At 43.4% G+C, this 22,613-nt stretch overlaps 1 protein-coding gene across 2 annotated transcripts in view; it reads right to left on the bottom strand.

The window, feature by feature from the left end:
- Nucleotides 1-22,613, bottom strand: part of ARHGAP15 (Rho GTPase activating protein 15) — a 724,185-nt gene that overhangs the window by 32,022 nt on the left and 669,550 nt on the right. For both annotated transcript variants that reach the window (XM_088474917.1, XM_088474916.1), the window contains one exon: nucleotides 14,377-14,482. In XM_088474917.1, the coding sequence (XP_088331043.1) occupies nucleotides 14,377-14,482 (106 nt within the window). The remainder of the gene's footprint in view (nucleotides 1-14,376; nucleotides 14,483-22,613) is intronic.

Raw genomic sequence — 22,613 nt, 5'->3', positions numbered from 1 at the left:
GCTGTCATCTATTCACAGTTACAGTGAGATTAGCAATAAAGCATATTTCCAAAATTATTTTTTAAAAGTGATGGATGTGTTATGTGTATTGAGGTGAACTTAGTAAAGACAATAATTCTGTATTAATATCTTGGTCTAATTTCCTTTCACATGGCAACTGCAAAATAAAGTATCCATAACACTGTCTAGTCATGTACTATATTGTGTATGCTATTTTTATCATGTATTCCTACCACTATGAAGCCACATCTCCTGATAGACAGTGGTGTCACTGGTGTCGCAGACACACAGTGCGCCAAATAGACCTCCGGCACGCGCCCGAGTAGAGGTATGCCCTCATGGGAGAAGGGTTGTAGCCTTGCTGTAATCCCCCCCTCTCCCGGTTTTCATCATTCTGAAGGCGTGCCCAGCACTCCCTGTGATGCCGGGCTGCCCCCAGAGACTCTCCCGCACTGCTGGCCCTTCCTCACTTAGGATTAGCAGGCATTTAGTAGTCACCCTCTTGTTAAGTATCACCCGCTGCAGTCAGCTGTGCATTCCCCTACTTGGTCGCGTTGTTCCATGCAACCGTGCCTTTCTGTTCTGTCCCCCAGCATTTAAAAAGACAATCCATTCTACACGTGCTGACTGCTGTCATCACTGTGAATGGCATTCTGGAGTATATGCACCAGTACAAAAGTGCGAATAGGTTATTCTCAGTTCCTCCCTGCGAGTGCTGAGATGAGCTGCAGCAGGAGAACTGATCATCAGTCCCTCCTGACAGGATGGAGAGAGGCAGGGATAATGCCACTGGAGGGTGGGTAAAAACATTGGAGGGATCTATTGGCATTGGGAAGGGTAATTCCAAATAAATGTGTATTGGCCCTTGGGAGATGGGGGTATTATACATACATGGTGACACATGGCATTGGGGTGGGGTGTAGTGCCACAATGGGGACCTATAGTCTCTGGTGGTTGAGGGGTTATGCTACTGGGGATCTATTACTACTAGGGAGTAGGTTATGATATCACTGCAGATCTATTCCCATTGGGGGAGGTGTAGGAGGTAATGATTCAATGGAGATATAATAGGCAAGCGGGCGGCACTCTGGACAACTTGAATAAAAAGACACTGAACCTGTATGCAGTAATTCAACATTTCAGAACTTGGTTCTGCTGGTTCTTTAATCCTGACAAAAGCACCTATACAAGTTCTGAAATGTTGATTTATTGCACACGGGTTTCAGAGTCTTTTTTTCAAGTCATTCAGAGTGCCACCCACTTATCTATTAGATGTTCCCCTTCCGCTGGGTCTTGAGGTAATTCGGAGGGTACCAGACGCCATTACAGCTTTATTGCACAGGATTACTGGCATCACGATTATCTCTCTCTTTCTCTCTCAAATACACACATACATAAACACATACACACTTCCATATAAAAGGAGAGATGAGCAGTTTGGTTTTGGCTTGGATCTTCCCTCCAATTTCGGATCTCAGAATGAGACAAAACGTCATCTTTCACGGACATCTCAGCACTGATATACTCTATGTAGGATGCGTTTGGCATCCTGGCAGTCAGGATACCAAAGGTAAGTAGCGGGTTTGGGGGGAGGGTTAGGCATTAGGGGGAGGGTTAGGGATAGGCACTAAGGGGGGAGGGTTAGGTTTAGGGAGAAGCTGGTTAGGTTCAGGCTCTAGGGGGGGAGGTTAGGGTTAGGCACCAAAGAGGGAGGGTTAGGGTAGGGAGAGGGGGAGGGTTAGCATACCGACCAACAAGTATCGGTATGTTAACCCTGTCGGGATCCCGGGGTCGGGATTCTGACCTCCAGGATCCTGACTGTATTCTATACCAATCCCCTCTATGTATGTATTTGTTGCTATTTGTTAATTTCAAACCTATATTCCTATTGACATAGTGCAAGAGGTGGTGTTCGATATGGAGGTGCGAACACACTAGATGATTTTTGGAACAATATTCTGACACATTGAAATGACATGTAAAACAAAATCATCTAGTGTGTATGCTATATGTCATCCGGTGCGCGTTCCCATGGGGTCATCGGTCGCATCGTCAAGTTAGCCTGCATGTAGGGCCAAGCTGACAATGCGGCTGACGACACCATGCGGTGGGATGCGGCGGGGGCTGACATATCGGGTAGTTGGGCACCGGATCATCTAGTGTGTACGGGCCGCCTGATATGTCGGCCCATCGGCAGGGGGGGGCGGGGCGCCGGTTGCATCACTGTGTACATACGTCATCTAGTGTGTACGCACCTTTAGTGTGCATTTATTGAATATACAGTAACGGATTGTAGCACTCCTAAATCTGGTTTTATATAGAATACATATTATTATATTATATTTAGGACTGAATTGCTACAATTCCTTAATAGTTATAGGGCACTCATTTGACCATGATGTTAGCTGTTCAAAGAAAATATTACATAAACAGGCTTTTGAAACACAAATTTGCTGATAATTAAGACTTCTCAGTTACCTCTTCTGTCATTACTAGTATCTATTTTATACTAGCGCTGAATTCTCACTGGGTTTCCAATTGAAGACTTAGGTCAATTTTGTTTGGTCTAGCTAGAACAAATATGTTTTCAGCGGCCATTTTAATCATTATTCTTAGTTTAAGCAGCTGTCAGCTTCTCTATCCCACTGAAAGATGTCTGCAGTCATTTTAACCCATTAGTGTATATGCCGTACCACCTAACCCACTTGTTTGATAAAAGATACATTGGTGCTTAAATCATTCTTTAAAGAAAATATGAATGTTTATCTCTACCACATCCAAAGAATGCATAAATAGGGGTAGAGTTACGAAAATATCTAAAAATAAAATGTCGAAGTGTAGCAACCAATCAGGTTCTAGCTAATATTTATCTAGTACAGCCTAGACAATGATATCTATAATCTGATTCGTTGCTATGGCCAACACTTCCACTGCTCCTAAATTTAAAGTGGCAATCAGTTATAAAGCAAAACCAGCCTTATAACTGATTGCCGTTTTAAATTTAGCAACGAACTTGCTATAATCACACCGATTCCATAATCTCGGAACGTATTACATAACCCCCATAGGCTTTAATGCTTTATCAGAAACCGTATTGTGCGCCTCCATGCCCATATTTTGTATTTAACTTAACAGAAATATTTCTTTAGTTGTTTTTTTATTCAAGTGAATTAGTTTTTATTTTTTATTCTAATTTCAATATATAGGGAATTATAAGCAAAAGTAGGAAAAAATATAACACCTTTTCAGGATTACCACCAAAGGTTACACAATTGGTTCCACCCTCTTTCATTTACTACTAACATGTCATCCTTACTACTAACATGTCATCCCTCAAGTATAGGCGTAACAAAAACAGTATGTGTACTACTCAGGGCGATAGTTTCCTTTGATGCCTAGAGTTCAGGGTATATGGCCTGATTGGGGGCGTGGCCATGAAAAAAAAAGACAGATTGCCTGGCACCAGCATTCTGGGAGATATGGACTCCAAGTGGGAAGGAACAAATAATGTCACGGTTGCCACACAGATCCGGCGACAGGGGGAGACTAAGAGGACACCCAAACTGGGGCCAGAGGTCCAGACAGGCACAACAGGGGCCCGCGAATGACAGAATCGCTGTTCCAGCCATGGCCACTGGGACCCATAGCCACTGCCCAGCTCCAGGTCCCTTGTAGCCTGGCCCAGGCAGTGCTGGGCTCTTCCAGATGGCTCACCTGCGGCAGGGTCAGGCATGACCTTTAACTCTGCAACGTGGCGGTGTGACATCATAGGTCATGTCACCACACGTCTTTACTGCCCGGGCGGAAGTGGAGCGACTCCCGGGCGGCCGCCAGGCAGGCTGCACCACTGCGGTGGGAAGGAGTTGCGGCTGCCGTTAGGGATGGGTCATGGGATGGAGGAAGGTGAAAGGGGCTGGGGGCAGAAGGTGACAGGGCTGGACGCAGAAGAAGGTGATGGCGCCTGGAGACAGAGGAAGGTGATGGGGCCTGGAGATGTAGGAAGATAGGGGCTGGGGACTGAGGATGTGGGCTGGGGATGGAGAAAGGTGACAGGGAGCTTCTGGGCTGAGGATGGTGATGAGAGGCTGAATTTGAGGAAGGTTATGAGAGGCTGATGACTAAGAATGGCTGGCTGCAGACACCATCCCTCCTACCCCTGTGGCATCCACAGCACTATCATCAAGAAGACCTTGCAAGAGACGGAAGAGATGAACTGCAGCCTGCATCATTAGCGACAGAGAGACAGTGGTAAGGTAAGTCATAGTGTATTTTTATTTTATTTAAAGGCTGGCATATCTTTCAGTTAACATAATCATGCTTCACATATCACACATGCAGGGGAGGTATGTGCGGGATTGGTTGTGGTGGTGAGAGGGTGGGGCTCCCTGATACATCAGTGTACTGGGCCCCGAGATTTCTGTTGCCGGCCCTGCTGCCACAGCTTGTAAATATGGTGGTGGGCTAGAACGGGTGGGTGCTGTCTAATCTGAGGGCGCCAGTGAAGTGACTGCAGCTGTGCCATCAGGCCACAGATCCCTGGGCATTAGCCCAGCTTGCCCGCACCTAGAACCGCCACTGATATATATATAGAAGAGTTGTCCTGATTCAGGTGTCCTCTTGGAAGGAGGAAAACTACATGGTAACATAAGGAATCAGCTCTTTATAGAAAGAGTGATAGAGCAGTAAAATTTAAATAAATAAATAAAGGAAAGTAAACCAGACTCTAGAACTTGCACAGCTTTAGATGTCCCGCACTCCCACATTAGGTATACAAATGTGTCTGCATGCACCTGTCCTCAAATTGTGCCAAATAGTGTCATTTGTCGTGCTATGAAAAATGCGACTTAGCCGTGTCAATATTTTTTGCCCTACTAATGTAATAAAAGCACTATGTATGTGTACCACTGGTGGAATGTGCTATTGCAGTGAGAAACAGATGCTAATATGAGAAAAAAGGCAAGAGACTGGGGCCGACATGACTGAGCTGCGCCATGCGTCCCATCATTCAGCATCGTGTGAATTTACTCTATCATGATTGCGATAAAAGTGCAAATGTTAGGTTCCCAGTACTCTACAAGTCTGTTGGTATATGGCTGCGGAGCAAAAAGACGCTATGCAGTACGAAACAGATGCTAAAATGTGAAAGTATGAATCTCACTATATTAGGTCAGCTGTGCGTGCACATGCTGATGCGCTAATTTCATTTTTATCAGCAATTAGTTTTATTATATAGATAATTCAGCGCATAAGCTGACAGTAGGGAGGTGCGTCGGAGTAATTTTTGCTGGATTTGGCTCTGATTCGTCGTCCGGCTTTGGATTTGGATTTGCCAAACCTGCCGTGACTGGTTTTGGATTTTGATTTTTTACAAAAATTGCCAAAAAAAGCTAGAATCACATAATTTGGGCTTTTTTTGGTTCCTAGAGTATTATTAACCTCAATGACATTAATTTCCAGTCATTTACAGTCAATTTTCACAGCTCACAATATTGTTTTCACCATTATTGGCCAAAGGCTGCATTGAGCTGGCTGGTTACTAAGTGACAGAGCAGCGGCACAGACACCGCAGTTTAAAGCACATCTATGAAACATTGCTACTCACTGCCCACAGCTGGCTATTGCCCAAGGAATCACGGTGCTTATACGCACAGAGGGCTATTGCCCAAGGAGTCACGGTGCTTATACACACAGAGGGCTACTGCCCAAGGAGTCACAGTGCTTGTATACACAGCGGGCTATTGCCCAAGGATTCACTGTGCTTATACACACAGCGGGCAATTGTCCAAGGAGTCACTGTGCTTATACACATAGCAGGCTATTTCCCAAGTAGTCACAGTGCTTGTATTCACAGTGGGCTAATGCTCAAGGAGTCACAGTGCTTATTCACACAAAGGGCTACTGCCCAAGGAATCACAGTGCTGGTATACACAGCAGGCTATTGTTCAAGGAGCCACAGTGCTTGTATACACAGAAGGCTATTTCCCAAGGAGTCACAGTGCTTGTATACACAGAGGGCTACTGCACTACCCAAGGAGTCACAGTGCTTGTATACACAGCGGACTATTGCTCAAGGAGTCACAGTGCTTATTCACACAGAGGGCTACTGCCCAAGGAATAACAGTGCTGGTATACACAGTGGGCTATTGCTCAAGGAGTCACAGTGCTTGTATACACAGAGGGCTATTTCCCAAGGAGTCACAGTGCTTGTATACACAGAGGGCTACTGCACTGCCCAAGGAGTCACTTTAATTAGCAGAGTAGTGCAGCATCAGCGCGCAGTGTGTAGCCACTAGTCTGGAGTCTGGACACAGCCAACAAATGGCGCCGAGTCCCGGCCATGTGGCACCTTATATTGAGGTCGAACATCATCCTCGTCTCACGAGAATCCAACATAGGGAGGATGACGTCAGACCTAGAAGTAGAATCCAAGTCAGGTGGGAACACCCGAGCCGCAGCTCGAGTGAACTCGGAACCCCGCTTTTTGGAGCAGTTCTGATTCCACAGAATCCGAACCGCTCAACCCTAGCTGACAATGCATCACCACATGAAAAAGTAGAATGATCAAATAATGATGTACTGTACACTGTTCTAGATTACATAGGGGAGTATTTATTAAACTATACTTTTGGGATATCTATGAAAAAAAAACAATTTCCGTGGCTTACCTGCAAATATTAAGGATCCCTGGGATTTAACAATAAGGGACTGCAGCAGATTATCTCCAACATTTCCGACCACAATGCAGCCCTATAGGTTTCTATGGGTGCTGTTAGATTTACCAAACTCTGGAATGTGAAGCATTCCGGAGCTCAGCCCGTTTTGGAGAGGGATCCTCTGGATTCCTCTCCATTGCCTCTCACTGATGCATGTGCTGGTCGACGGCCGTGCATTTGCAGTGCGCACACAAATGGCGAACCAGGAAGCAGAGTAATAGTGTAAGCTATCACTCAGCTTCCAGCTTTTTGCTGGGATGGGTTCTTATAGGAACCCATCTACCAACAAGAATTTTTTCTGAAATTTCCGTGAAAATTTTTATTTTCACATTGCGAATTTAGGTGTAAAATATTTATCACATCCGCATTAAAAATGCGTATTGTGATAAATATGCCCTTAGTATTTAGCTATCAGTCAGGTGTGAGGTTGATGTATTCTATTGCTTATTAAGTCTGTATCATTAAAATGTAGTTTTCTAAACGATAGGAACTACGTAGGTGGTCTGTATTCTCTCATTACTTCAAACCAGCTACATATTGTGTCACAGCCTGAAATAATCATAACCATCTATGCACTGAGTATTCTCACTATGAGTTATTAGTGGAAAAATACATCTTTGAGGTAAGTTCTATTAAATAATTTTTCGTCACTTCAACATGTGCTGTCCAGAGTTGGCCCTTTTGAGCCGACACGAGGAACAAACATTTCACATTCACAGATGCTCCTAATTTGGTGTGGTTTGGAGTGTAATTTAGATCAAAAAGATCCATGTAAATGAGTCAGGATTTCTTAATTAGGTGCTTTCAGAGAAAGAAAAGAGAAGAAAAAAAAACTTGGACCACATCAGTAGGTGTGGCGCCCACAATATTGGAGCCTTTTCCTTGGGTACGATTCAATATTGTTCAGGCAGAGTTTTACATTTTTTTTTAAGGCAGAATAATAAATCTGCAGATGGTATAGACATAACGACGTTACTTCAGAAGGATTGCATAAAATGCTGTCTCTCTGGCAAATGCCTCCAAGTAGGTCACTCTGTTGTGAGTTAGCAGATTCTTGTATTTTCCTGCCAGAGTTTTGTTCCTATTAGAAATGGGGTGCGTTCCAGTCTATGATCCTCTCCTTCATTTTCCAAGTGGTATTTGTTTATAAAGATTCACAGATCTTTTTAGAGCTAGCCAATATACGATTACAATTGTAATTATGAAACTAGCAGCCATAGAAATGTCTTTAATTATAATGTGAAATTATACATTGTTTTCTTCGCACAGATGAGGGCATTTTAAATTCCTTTTAGGAAATAAGCATGTGCTATTTTCACACATTTTTACGGTTTAATATGTGAGCGAACATAAAGGTATAAGATTTAAATTATTTTATCAGTGAATATGCAACTTAATTATGTTCCCAATGAACAAAAACATTGTACTTAATTTAGAAATATATTACATAAACAGGCAACACGAAGATACAGATACGAGAATTAAACTAAAAATGAAATGTGTAATGGTTGTGACTTCTACAATTTGTAACATTTTTTATGTAATATTTTGCTGTTGAAAAGCCATAATAATAAAATAATATAGAGTAAGTATATTTTATAAGCTTCTCTTTAATATGGCTACATTGTTAATTTTATTTATTCCTGTATAGCATTACTCTAAAAAAATGTTTTTGTTAAGCTACACCATGACCAAAAACAGAATTTTAGTTTATTACTAATTTTTTTTTTTTAGTTTTTATGATTATATTTGTTTACCATTTATGTTACTTACAAAATGTCATATTAAGTATGTTCCCAATAATATTGTTTGTTCTGACTAAAATAATACATCTATGAAATATGCATAAACATGTGCTGTATCTATCTATCTATCTATCTATCTATCTATCTATCTATCTATCTATCTATCTATCTATCTATCTATCTATCTGCAAAAAACTCTTTTGGAAATAATAATAATAACAATATTGAATATTACATATGAAAACACTAGTTTTGTGAAAACATTATTTAAATGTTACTCAAAAACAAATCTGTTGCCTGTTGCCAGTTAGGAAATGAGTTCAGATCAGATGAATCATAAGTAACGTTTTTGTATTAAAGAATATGTAGAGAGAAGTATGATGCATCCTAACCAGCTGATGAAGTCGAGGCAAAACTCCTACAACAACTTGCCTGATGAGCGAGCCAGTGAGCCAGATGCTTTCGTTGGAAGATTCTTTTTTTTTCATATGAGCAAATGTAGACATCTGGGTTCAGCGATTTTCATTGAAAAAAAATAAAAAATAAAGAAGACGGGGGAAAAGTGCCACCTTCCTCACCAGTCTCATCTACTAATTATGAAGAATGAAGAAATAGACGCCTAATGGCACAAGAAAACCTATAATCTGTCTGGAAAAAGACCAAGTTTATTTAAAAAGAAAATTAATATTGAGCTTCTTTGTGTATTTGGTTTTAAACAGATTTCTTTATAGAAAGACACACAAGATAGCCTCAGGTGGACACAGATGGATGGCATAGCAGTGTAACGTGAGTTAAGGTTGACACTGGTTTGAATGTGGCCTAACATAATTTTTAGCTCTAAATAGTGGTAAAATTATTTTTAAAATAAGGATCAATAATGTAACTGTTGAGGAAAAAAAATAAGTAGATGGAAATCCAGACATGACAGAAGAATGCCATCTAAAACTAAAAATTTTATTTTGGGTGACGTTCAATAAGTTATAATATAATTAGGGAATCCACAATTTGAGGATTTGGCCTAGTATGTACAGTATATCCTCAGAAATGGACTACTAAATCCCAAACATAATATTATTAAAAACTCACTTGTCTCGTATTCTTTTTCTAAATATCCTTTAAATTTGTCAAGAACTGTGAACTGCTACTGCCAACATTAACATCTGTCCACCAACGTAAACTTCTTTTGCTGTTAGCAGCAGGGTATTAATGGCAGTCGAACTGGTATCCGGTCGGCTTGTCAACATTCAGAATGTTGACAGGTTCTGAATGACGACGTGATCATTAGGGCGCCAATTAATATGTAGACATGCATTTAGGTCGACATGGTTAAAATGTTGACACGTACAGAATGTTAACCTATGTTTTTTTGTTAATTTTTAAGGGTTAGGGTTATGTTTATGGATAGAGTAAGGCAGTGCTGAATTTCCCACTAGGCACGTGTCATGGGCAATCACAGGCTGGGTGTGTGGCATTAGAGCTTTCCAGTGACCCAATTGAGACATGGTTGTTTAGATACAGGACAAAGATTATATTCCCCATGGCACATCAGGGAGAATCTCAGGACCAGGCACATGTGCAGTCCCGGAGCCTGGAATATTAGGTTTGTATTAGGGGAATCTCAGAAGCATTCGCATGTGAAATACGGAAGCCTGGAAGAGGAGGTTCATAGCCCATGATAGAAGCCTTCCAAAGGCCAAACAAAAAGGTAGCTGGAGGGGGATATTGTCTCGTCAGAAGTCTGTAGGGGTGAAGGGAGTGGGTGTCCAATAGCAGAGCCGTAACTAGACAGCTTTGGTGCCCTGTGCCAGAGAGAACATCTGCGCCCCCCACCAAATTTTTAAATAGGTACATAAGATAGTGCACCTGAAAAAGGGCCATGGCCTCATGGGGAAGGGCCAGAGAAGAGATAGGGGAGGCCAGGAGATGCTGGGGATAAAAGAAGAGGAAGCTACAAGTGAGAATAATAATAAACAGGAAGATTGACAGGCCCAAACAGAGCCCCCTGCCCTGCGGTGCCCTGTGCCATGGCACTGGTCACACCACCCTAGTTACGGCCTTGTCCAATAGTATTATGTCTAGAGGCTGCCTGACCCCTAAATCTGCCCCTGGGTTTAGGGTTAGGGTGAGGCTAAAATAACCAAAGAACCATATGTTAACATTTTGGTCTCGACATTATGAACATGTTGACATTTTAACTATGTCAACCTTAATACATATTGATTGTCCATCTAATGACCATGTTGACATTTTGACTGTCAACATTCAAAACCTGTTGAGATTCTGGTGTTGACATTCTGAATGTCGACCTTCTAAATGTCGATAAGTCATACCACACCCGTCCAACCAGAGCAAACTATCTGATTATACTGCAATATCACACTGTTTTTTGGATGGTTATTATTCAAGAATCTCTGTGATTAGTAGATGGATTGTTTACATGATAATATATGTGGAGCCCATCCTGTCCTCCATATAATCTGCCCCCTAACAGGGAAAGGCTTTACACAGCCTACAGAGTTATCCAAAACTCTATAACACTGTAATACTAAATCACATTATGATTTGTTACTCTAGAACAGGCCTGTCCAACCTGTGGCTCTCCAGCTGTTGTGAAACTACAAGTCCCAGCATGCCCTGCAACAGTTTTAGCATTCCCTAATAGCAAAAGTATAGCAGGGCATGCTGGGATTTGTAGTTTCACAAAGGAGAGCCACAGGTTGACCAGGCCTGCTCTAGAATAAGGGGGTCATGATGGGTTGGACATTTTATATGCATTTTACATCTACACATGCAAACGAAGCACTACTTACATTTGCATCTATATTGTGGATTATCGTTGCTCACATAGAGGTGTGCACTAAAATCCTTGACTTTGCCAAAATTCCAGGGGTACTGTATACGGCAGGTTTACGTGCACCTCTGACTTACACCCGTTAAATGAATAGACCCCATCATGTCTCACAACCTGTGTCTTGTGTCGGACACAAGTTACCCTTAGACCGGGTACACATCAGAACGTCGTACAAAAGGGAAAAGTTTGTTCCAATATCCCTTCATCCCAGAACACACGATATAGCGCATACACACTATGCAATCTTCTGAACGACGGCACAATATATTATGTCAGAGCATTGTATCCAATTATTAATTTCTCCTGTACACACTGTGCAATCACCATGTAGATCACTGGCAGTTTAGGTGATGTCTTCAGAGGCAAGACTGGACCAATATATCTTGTGGTCTTCTGGTAGAGTGTACACACTGCATGATGTACACCACATAGTTCACGACATTTTCTCATCTGACGTGCAGCACATCAGATGAGAGGATGCAATAAACGACAAACGTGAATGCGCGATTAGCGTACACTCTCAGCGATGCAAAGTCTATGTCCTTCATATTTGCCTCAAAATGACATATTGTCCAATATATCGCCTACAGTGTACCCATCCTTAGGGTGGGTACACAATTGCACGATATCAGCCCGATATCGCATGCAAGCCTCTACATATTAATAAAGGACAAAACAGTGATCGCTCCCTTGTTCATTAAATCATTTAAGTGTGTACCATCAATCTCCTTTGGAATGGGGCATAGCGAAATCGCCATCTCCATCGACACAATTGCCGGTCGTACAAGGGTGTAGCCGGTCTTACAGTTTAAGTGTAAATCACCTCCATCTCAAAATGACCCCCTGAATGAGAAAATGCTAACATAAAATAACAGTATGTAGTTCCAATGGCAAACATTAAGATGAGAAAATGTTTAGTATTGAAAATATGTTACAATTAACTGCAGTATATGCTGTGTATTTATTTTCCTACCAAGGCTTATAAGAAATCATTTCTGAAATAAAAATGAATACATTTTTTAAACATATCCATGTCGGTAGGGAGAAATTTGTACCCCCACATGTATGTGCTATGTTTAACACTATGTTAAAGTCTGAATAGGAAAGGGGGTATATATAGACTGCTCATTAATCACAAGAAATCACATATTCCTCTATAAAACTCAGTGCGCTGATGTTTAGTGAAATTCTCTTTTGAAAGCGGAAGAGACCAAATCCCTTCAGGTAATGTTACTTTCGATAAGTAATGTCACAGCGTGATTTCACATGGTAACAGCCTGGCAATAGTGTTTTATAAAGCTTTCTAACCAGCCTGAAAATGGTATATTTACAGTCACTAAAATCATATTTACCTGCAGCAGAGGTAATAGTAAGAGATAGTGACACTATTACCAGGAGAGGTGTGAAGTATTTACTGGAGCCAAGAGCTATTTATTTCTTATCAGTTCATGCAACAGTGCTATTAGCTTATCTCACTATTGATAACATGAATATTTAATTCATACCATATGTATTTCAAAGAGCTGATATTGTGAAACAGTGAAATAAAAACAGCAACATTTTACTGCATTAATCTACTCAATTAGGTGTGCAATATTAGGTTTTCAATTAAAAGGAGCAGACATTAAGTATGTAAATGTATATTTGTATAAATGTATTCGTATATATAAGTGATACAATCATATAATAGGGTTAATAATAAAATTGACATCTGAAAGACATCTTATAAGTACAGTGCTTAATCGATGTCAGTATATGATGACATAATCAATATTTTAAATATTCCTTGTTACATGTTGTATCTGACAAACATTCAACATAATTGTTGTAGAAATGTTGCAATCAATTATTATTGTGAAATTGTGTAATCAATGTTTGACTATTCTAAGTATTTACAGCAAATGCAAATTGAAATATTTAATTAGTGAGACGCAAGTAGGTGATGGGGGTAGACAAAAGAAATGCAATTCCTTCTCTACTGTGATGATGTGCAAATATTTGGCTTATATACACTTTTTTTTGTGGGTGAGCGCATAGTTTTATATGATGGCATAGTTTTATATGATGGGGCTGACTGGGGTCTAGGCAAATTGGGAGGGTCTAGGCAAATTGGGAGTTTCTAGTTAGTGGTTATGTTATTTAAGACATTAATGAGGCTCCAACAACATAAGTTTTTGGGTAAGAAAAGAAAAAGAAAAGTTTTAGTTATGGATAGGGCTGGTCAAAAATAAATGAATAATTGTAATTATTATTAACTTTGATTTATAAGTGTTCGCAGCACCATACATTGTTCACAGAAAGCAATCATAGCCCGTACTATACATTTAGATAAATATCTGTCTAGTGAGGTGTAAGTCATTTTGGGATGACACTCTGCAGTGGCCACAGGTTATTGGTAATATGTGGAATTTTGAGCATCTTCAAGTCTTGGAGATTGCAGAGTGTTTTCTTTCCTCTGACCAATAATTTCCTATGGGTGTGATCCTTGTCGCAGTGTCAGACTGGAAAGTGACTCACTGGAAAACTTAGCTATAAGGACCGAGTCAAAACATACAGTAGCACACACACTGTTGTATTATAAACACACAATGACATCCTTCATAAAGTAGTTGAGTGTGGATTCACCTGGAACTAAGACCGTCCTGGTAACTACATGGCCAATCTGAGTTTGTAATGTTGTCCAAAGACTAGAGCATTGTGGAGGGTGTTGGAATTTGAACCTGTTACCAAAATCTTCCAGCAGGAAGGAGTTAAAACAAATTTGCAAAGATGTTTAGGAGGAACTAAAATCATTACTTGATTCATGTGTTGATTTTTTCATTTCCCTTCAAAGTGGCCCACAGCAGGGTCCAATTAGAGTGTGGCCCTGTGAGGTAATGGAGCCGAGCCACACTTTGATTGGAACCTGCTGCTGCTTATAGACTCAGTAGTAGAGCAATCGATGGATGCTGAGGACATGGTCTGGTATGCGAGTACGATGCTCTCCAGAGTATATATTAGAAATTTGTCACAGACCAGTTAGTTAAAAACACCAAACGAAAGAACAGATATAAATCTACTAACTTACTTTCTCAGATGTTTGAAAAGAACTTTCATAGTGTCATGGTTATATGGTGGCAGCCGCTTCACGAGGTCCCTCATTGCTTTCACCTGCAGGTCACTGTCCTGGATTTCTGAGATATACATAAGAGAAGAGTTTGGTTAGAACTAGAGCTTTATTTATTTCCATGCCATTCACTTTAAAAAGAAATATGTTTAATGGTACCTAAAATAAAATCTATTTATTCTATTTACTATCTTTGCAGTGTAGCCTCCTCTTGTGTTGACTTTCTCCCTCCTATCGGTAAGTGACAGAGACTCACTAAATCATGCTGGAAAATGCTGATAATCATTAGACATCTTGATTTTCCAGCTATTTGTTTATAAATACCGTCTGTCACATACTTTATACATACACAGGTAGCAGCCATTTTGCCTGGTAGTTTAATACTAAAAAAATTAGAGCACCCAGGAAGAAAACTGTTAAAACTAAAAGCCTTTTGGACCTTTCAAGAAGCCAGCGAAGGTGGAAACTCCATGACACAATAATTGCCAACACTTATAATGGAGGCAGCCATTTTGTATGCTCAACCATTTTGTATGAATAGCAGTCTATCAATTATTTAGAAAGGACTACCTCATGAATATTAGTCACTAAGTGCCTCATTGATGCTACTGGGTAATAGTTCATTGTATTTTTATGATAGTGACTGCCTCCACTATGTAGGCTATAGGTGTATTTTAATGTGTGTTCTATTTTATATGCTGGGTATATTAACTGTAACACCTCACTGTAAATGCAGACAGAGAGTTAAGCTGGGTACATGCTATACAATGTATGCTACAATATATTGTTCAGATTGGAATGATATATCATACACATCGTATAGTGTGTATGGCCGATCTGTCATTGCCAGCTATCATTCATTGAATCAGACCATTGGATCTACTGCACAGCAGATGGGATGATTCAATGAATGTTGCAGTGCACTTACATGCAGCATGTAACGATACATTGTGCCATTGCACAACCTATCATACCGTGTGTAATGCGGCGACCGATGTAATATATCATTACATCGGTCGCCGCATCACTGGGTCGCACCGTTGTGTGGCGTGTACCCAGTTTTACAGTGCTCTGCGTGTGATCTGTCAGACTGTTATGTGAATTGTCCTGTCAGGAGAGTGAGACAGTTGTGTGTGTATGGGGAGCAGGGAGCAAATAGAAAAGATCCTGGGCATTATTGATTTTGAAAATTATCAGGGTGTAAAAGCCATCCTGGTGGTCGGTGCAAAGAGAGGCATATTGCATGAAGATCTAGGAAGGGGAAGTGATTCCTGTTGAGTAGGTAGGAGAGGCTATTGTGTGAGATACGTGTGCACTGAGGCATGCCTCTACCAGAAAAGTCTGCTGAGAGAAAAATATGTGTTTTAAGATGGCGCAAAAAGTTGAGTTATTGGAGCTGAGTATATAGTTTTCCTTTACCTTTTTGTAACCAAGTGAGGCATCGGAGGGTGTCATGTAAAATAAAGTGTACATATGTTTGGAATAGAGATGGTCTGGTGCCCCTTATTGTATATCACAGCATAGCCTGTGTCGATACCTGAAACATTACTGTACAACCACATGTGCGGGGACACTTTGGCATTTTATTGCTAACTCCCTGAAGCTAGCCAGAACAGAGGCAAGTGTGAAAGAGGTGCACTGCCTACTCAGGCAACTCATGCCACATGCCACAGTGACTAGGGGTAACATAAACATAATATAAAAAATGGAGATGACACTTCTGTCTATGGTTGACAGGTAAAACACTCCCAGACTCAATGCTTTTCAGAAGTAGAGGTGGTGCAAGAGCAGGGACCTGGCCTGTGTAAGTAAAGGTCATCTTCCACTGGACAGTCTTTCTCCCACATTAAACTGGTTATGCGTTGGCATTGTATGTATCATTGTGTTCCTTCCATGTATCCACCTTGTCATCTTGTCTATTTAAATGTATTATAAATAATGTTGTTTATTCTTGAGTGTAGTCGGGTGGCTTCAGGATAATTATCAGGAGGTTTGTGCTGTAATATGGCCTACCAGAAGCATTAAAATTTTGATCGACTGGCAGCCAGCTACTTCAAAAATATAATGTTAGGAATTACCTGCAAGTCACATTGGACTGGCTCACCGGGGAGTCGGGTGGGCCCCGCTGTTTCTAGCCATGCCCACTATTGCAAGAGGGCGGGGCCTAGCCTAGGTCACCACATCCGCCATTTACTATAACCTTACTATATAGCTGGCTGCAGCTGCTACTGCAAGCAGTAGGTTCCGTCTGATGGAGTATAAAGAGTGGTCGGTCACAGAGGTGGAAGGGACTACATCTCCCAACAGCCCCTGCAGAACTCCCATTGGATGGATGATACAAAGGTTGCCGGGTGTTGTCGCCGGCAGGAGCAGGGAGTGACCAGCGGCATACGACAAACTTGGGCAGCATAGACAGGTGCACTCCTCTCTCTCTCAGTCTATACAGCAAGCTCCTCCCATCTGGCCTCCTCCATCCCCTGCACTCAGAGACCCAAGCTGGAAGCTGCTGCCAGACTATAGTAATTCACAAGTAAGGCCTATTTCACACCTGCCGGTTTGGGCCGGCCGGCAAAATAATGTCTGTGTAAAATGTAATTAAACAAGGAACCTGGTGGGTCCTTTCACACAACATGGGCACAGCATGGTCGCCGTGTAACAGCCGGGAGTATCCACTGAGCAGGACGGCTGCCGAGCCGTGTCCATGCCGTCCAAGCAAGGCAGTGAAGTATAGGAAACAATGTTTCCTTACACACACACCAGCCGGCTTGTACTGCAGCTGCAGCGCATGCCCAGTAGAAGAAAGAAAAAAAAAAACACATTAAAATCGTCTCAAAGCCGTTCCATGTGAAAAGCACTGAGGACCTCATTCAGAGTCGATCGTTGCAGCTGCATGGTCGTAAGGTAAAAGGGGCCTGATATGCAAATGAAGTGCTCGCAAGTTGCGTCGTTAAGATGGGATCGTTAGCTGGACGAGAGAGGGGAGGACCTTAGGGTTGACCATACCCTCTCTTAAGCACTACGATCAAGTAAGTGTAAAAACCGCCCTTGTCACATGACACTACTTAGTTAATTATGCACTCCCATAAAACGCCGTTTGCATAGTCAGGCACGCCTGCGTTCGGATCTCCACTCCCCCGTTCACAAGCACCTTCCCCTGTTACCACCCACAAACACCTCATCCTGTCACTCAAACTAACGACCTGGCCAAGTTGAAGGAGAGAGCAATTTCTGATCATAATAGCTTGTTTGCGTACGCGCATTGCGAATTTTATGCATGCGCAGTTTAGCGAACATCGCTGGCGTACGACTGTGCGACCGACTCTGAATGAGGTCCTGAGTCCCTGAAAAAAACCCTCCGGCTTCTGCCTGTTTTTTGGCCGGCCGGCCAAAACTGGCAAGTGTGAAATAGGCCTAAGGGTGATCTCCTCATGAAGCTGCTGGCCCATTGCTAACTTTTTTTACTGTTGTGTGCGCATCTACTGATCTACTGAGACTGCATGTGTGTCTATGAGTGCTGAGTGCTGAGACTACATGTGTGTTTATGTGTGTGCTGAACCTGCATGTTGTGTGTCTGTGTGCTGAGACTGCATTTTGTGTGTATATGTGCCGAGGCTGCATGTTGCGTGTATGTGTGCTGAGACTACATGATGTGTGTCCATGTTTGCCGGGACTGCGTGTGTGCATGTGTGCTTGGGACTCTGTGTGTGCATCTGTGCTGGGATTGGGTGTGTGTGTGCGCCGTGACAGCCCTCAGTCCTTAAGACTGTGCCATCCTGCTGGAGCAGTCATTCTATGTACATGGCAACCTTGGCATACCAGAAATTGGAAAAGTAAAATAATAACAATGTCCAATCTACATGCTTTTAAAGAAATTTGTATATTGTAACACAAATTACACTTTCTACTGGTTGGCTGCATTATAAAGAGAAAGAGATGTCACCATTCACATCCCCTTATACTTTGATTCTCAGACTAGAATGGGCGGTGGCTGTGGCGCTTTGGATTTATCAGCTCCCAGTACAGTAGCGTGTTGTGTTTACTTATGCAGTGTGCTCATGCAAGTGTGGGCAGAGGTTACCTATACCCCTGTCTATGGGCATGGGCTTACCTTTTCCCTGTCTGTACGGGCATAGGCTTGCCTGTGACCCTGCCTCTGCGGGCATGTGGGTACCTGAGCAGGCATGTGGTTATTTGTGTGTGCACCAGTCTTTGAGCAGTCACTGACTCGGGACTCAGTTCTGCGCACCCACCCAGAACCAGCAATGATGTCCCTCCCGCTCCTCTTGAGGTTTGAGGTCTGGGGAGGAAGACAACAAGGAGGATGGTCCCAGCAGACTGAATGGCATAGAAATAGCATTAAATTAAGCCAAGGTTAGTAGTTGTTGGGGAATCAGCACTCAGGGTGAAATGCTTAAGTTTAATTTATCTAGTTGGTAAGAAAAAATACAGTCGGTGTCCCTTGACATGAAGATGAATTAGATCACACTGTTTAATGCTTGCTGACACAAAGTATTGAATTAAATTGCTGTTTTGTTAATCCTTTGTATTATATTTTGGGGACATACACTGTCAGGTTGGCAGAATTATATTAGGGATGACAGTAATAGCACATTGCTTTGTCTACACCTTCCCTTCTCCTCCAACCTCTTCTAACCAGCCTTTTTTCCACTAGCCACTATCCCCTCCGGTACTCCATTTCTGATTGTTACATTCTGCCACCCTTAACTATATCCCCTCCTATTCATTTCATAATATACCCCATACTTGCCACAGCCTCCATGTCCTACTGCATGGGTACTACTCTGCCGGGAAAAGGGGCCGTGATTGCCTCCCACCACACAACCACCTGAATCCACCAGTGCGCCTGCTAACCCTGATCCTATATCTGGTTGCTAGTAATCTGGCCACATCTACTCACTTCCCTCTCCCTCACTGTTGTACACTTTATGTAATGTTAGATCTGTGCAACAAACTGGCCTCCATTCATATTTTTTTCATCTTTATTTTCCTAAAGTTATCTGACCACACCCCCCACATGATGGCTGGTCCCGTCCCATCCGACATTGTCCCCTATATAGCTCTTATACAGACCAAGGAACATATTTATCAAACAATATTTGTGGGATAACACATTAAGACAACCTTTTTTGGGGGGTACCTGCAAGTATGAAGTACCACTAAGATGTATGTACAAGGGATCACAGAAGATATCAGCGGTATCTGCAGTGATTTCCCATTTGCATTTGCAAATGCTGCTCCAATAGGTTTCTAGTTTACAAAGTTTAGACTGCAAAGCTAACGCCATTTACTCTTATGGGCTACAGATCACAAAATTTACTGGGTGAAGGATCCATCTATGGCAATGGCTGCTTACACATGCACGGCCAGTTCCCCATTCCAGGAAGTAAAGTGATTGTATTAGCGATCACTTTACTTTTACACATTGCAGGGATGGAGCCATATAATCAATAAATATATCCCCAAGACTCTTAGTTAACCTAAATGGTCAGATAGACAGTCCGGAGTCATATCAACAGGGAGGCCTGTGGGTGCATGGGTACGCGTTTGGCATACCGGCGGTCAGGATGCCGATACTTTCATTACCTGCGCCAGAATACTGACTCTGGTCAAAATCCCGGCGCCGGCATCGCCAGATTTAGGGGTTAGGCACTATGGGGGGAGGGTTAGGTTTAGGGTGCGGGGAGGGGGAGGTTAGGGTTAGACACCAAACAGGGAGGGTTAGGGTAGGGAGAGGGGGAGAGTTAGCATACCGACCAACAAGTGTCGGTATATTAACCCTGTCAGGATCCCGGGCATCGGGTTTCTGACCGCCAGGATCCCAACTGTCTGTATTTCATACCGATTCCGGTGCATGAGTCTGGGAAAGGACAGCCTGGTAACAGCCCTTTTTGATAGCTGCCAATCCCTGCTAGGTCCTTAACATACTGTATATGGCATTCTATTTGAATTCACTATTTTATTTTACAGCTGAGTGTAACTTATTGTTCTCTGTATTCAGCTACTTTTTGGTGTTGTTGGCTGAAAGAGACAAACTGCATTGCATTTCAATGGTATTACTGCCAGGAAGCTTGCAGTGAAATATCTCCTATCATGATCAGAATTTTCATATCAAATATGTTCAGTATTGATAGGATCCTGAAACTTTTGCATAAACCATTATGCCTCCAAATCTGCTTAGAAAAATTCTAATGCCCTATATTTAGCACATTTAACACACACTCCGTGGCCACTTTATTATGTACACCTTTTTGGTACTGGGTAGCAGTGGCGGAACTCCCGGAGACAATGGAGTCATTTGCCGCTGGGCGTCAGCCCTGAAGGGGGCACCTGGCTCCATTGTCCCCGGGAGCTGACTGGAGAAGGAGTGCCGCTGATCGGCGCTCCACCTCCATTGGCGTAACTACGGAGGGTGCAAGGGGTGCGGTCGCACCCCTGCACCCTCCATTTGCCGGGCGCCCGCTGAGTGTGTTACCAGCGGGCGCCCGGTTCCTATCCTCCTGGCAGTAGCCGGAGGACGGAGCTCCCTCCGTCTTCCGGGTCCCGCAGTGTACTATGGGAGTGACGTCGTTACGTCACTCCCATAGTGCCGAGGAGCGGACGCCGAGGACGGAGCTCAGGAGTGAGCTCCGTCTTCCGGGTCCCGCAGTGCACTATGGGAGTGACGTAATGACGTCACTCCCATAGTGCCGAGGAGCGGACGCCGGGGATGTACGGCAGCAGCACTGGAGCGGGGATAAAGGTAAGTGTTTGTTTGTTTTTTTGTGTGTGCGCGCGCGGTGGGGGCCATCACTACTGGGGGCAACTACAGGGGCCTATTACTGGGGGCAACTACAGGGGCTCACTACTGGGGGCAACTACAAGGGCCTCACTATTGGGGGTAACTACAGGGGACTCACTACTGGAGGCAACTACAGTGGCTCACTACGGGGGGCAACTACAGGGGCTCACTACTGGGGGCAACTACAGGGGCTCACTACTTGGGGTAACTACAGGGGCCTCACTATTGGGGGCAACTACAGGGTGCTCACTACTGGGGGCAACTACAGGGTGCTCACTACTGGGGGCAACTACAGGGGCCTCACTACTGGGGGTAACTATAGGGGCCTCACTACTGGGGGTAACTACAGGGGCCTCACTATTGGGGGTAACTACAGGGGCCTCACTACTGGGGGCAACTACAGGGTGCTCACTACTGGGGGCAACTACAGGGTGCTCACTACTGGGGGCAACTACAGGGGCCTCACTACTGGGGGCAACTACAGGGGCCTCACTACTGGGGGCAACTACAGGGGGCTCACTACTGGGGGCAACTACAAGGGGCCTCACTACTGGGGGCAACTACCGGGGGCTCACTACTGGATGTACTGCATAGGGGGACCATTACTGGGGAGCACTACATAGGCGGACCACTACTGGGGGCATTATTTAAAAGGAACTGCATAAGGGGGGCGGCGGCAGCTGGGGCTGGCATAGGTGCTGGGGGGTGGTACATTTTAGTTTGGGGGGGGCACCAACATTTATCTTGCCTCCGGGCACCTGGGATGAAGTTACGCCACTGCTGGGTAGGATACCCTTTTACCCCCATAAAGCCTAAATAATCTGTTGCATTGATTCAATTAGATCCTGGAAACATCCCTTAGAGATTCTGGTTCTTGTTGACATGATAACACCACGCAGTTGCAGTAGATATTAGCGTTCCCGCTAGGCTGTTTTAGTGGGGCACCGCATCCTGCCCTATTTCTGAAAGGGCAAAAAGCACCCTGCCCTCCGGTGCAGCGCCCCGCTAAAATAGCCTGCGGGTGCCATCCTGTGGATGCGCCCGGCATCTATTCACATACACAGCAGCGCTATTTTTCTTTTTTAAGAGTGACAAAAAGGGGATGCTTCTTAAAGCCACACCCCTTTTATTTGGTCACGCCTCCTTATCAGGCGCGTGCGCAGCTGTGCCCTGTCTCTAGGTCCGGCACCCTGACCGGTGCCGGTCCTAGAGTGAACACAAGATTTGTTGGCTGCACATTTATACTATTAATCTCCTGTTACAGCACATCAAATGGGACTTCTCTTGGATTGAGGTCTGGTGACTGTGGAGACCATTGGAGTAGGCTGAACTCATTGTCATGTTTGTGGAATCAGCTTGCGGTGACATGTGCTTGTAACATTGCACATTATCCTGCTGA

The sequence above is a fragment of the Taudactylus pleione genome, unplaced genomic scaffold (genome assembly GCF_031769625.1).
Source record: "Taudactylus pleione unplaced genomic scaffold, aTauple2 ptg000156l, whole genome shotgun sequence".
Lineage (NCBI taxonomy): Eukaryota > Metazoa > Chordata > Amphibia > Anura > Myobatrachidae > Taudactylus > Taudactylus pleione.
The sequence above is the reverse complement of the archived record's forward strand: the minus strand, read 5'-3'. Positions and strand labels throughout refer to the sequence as shown.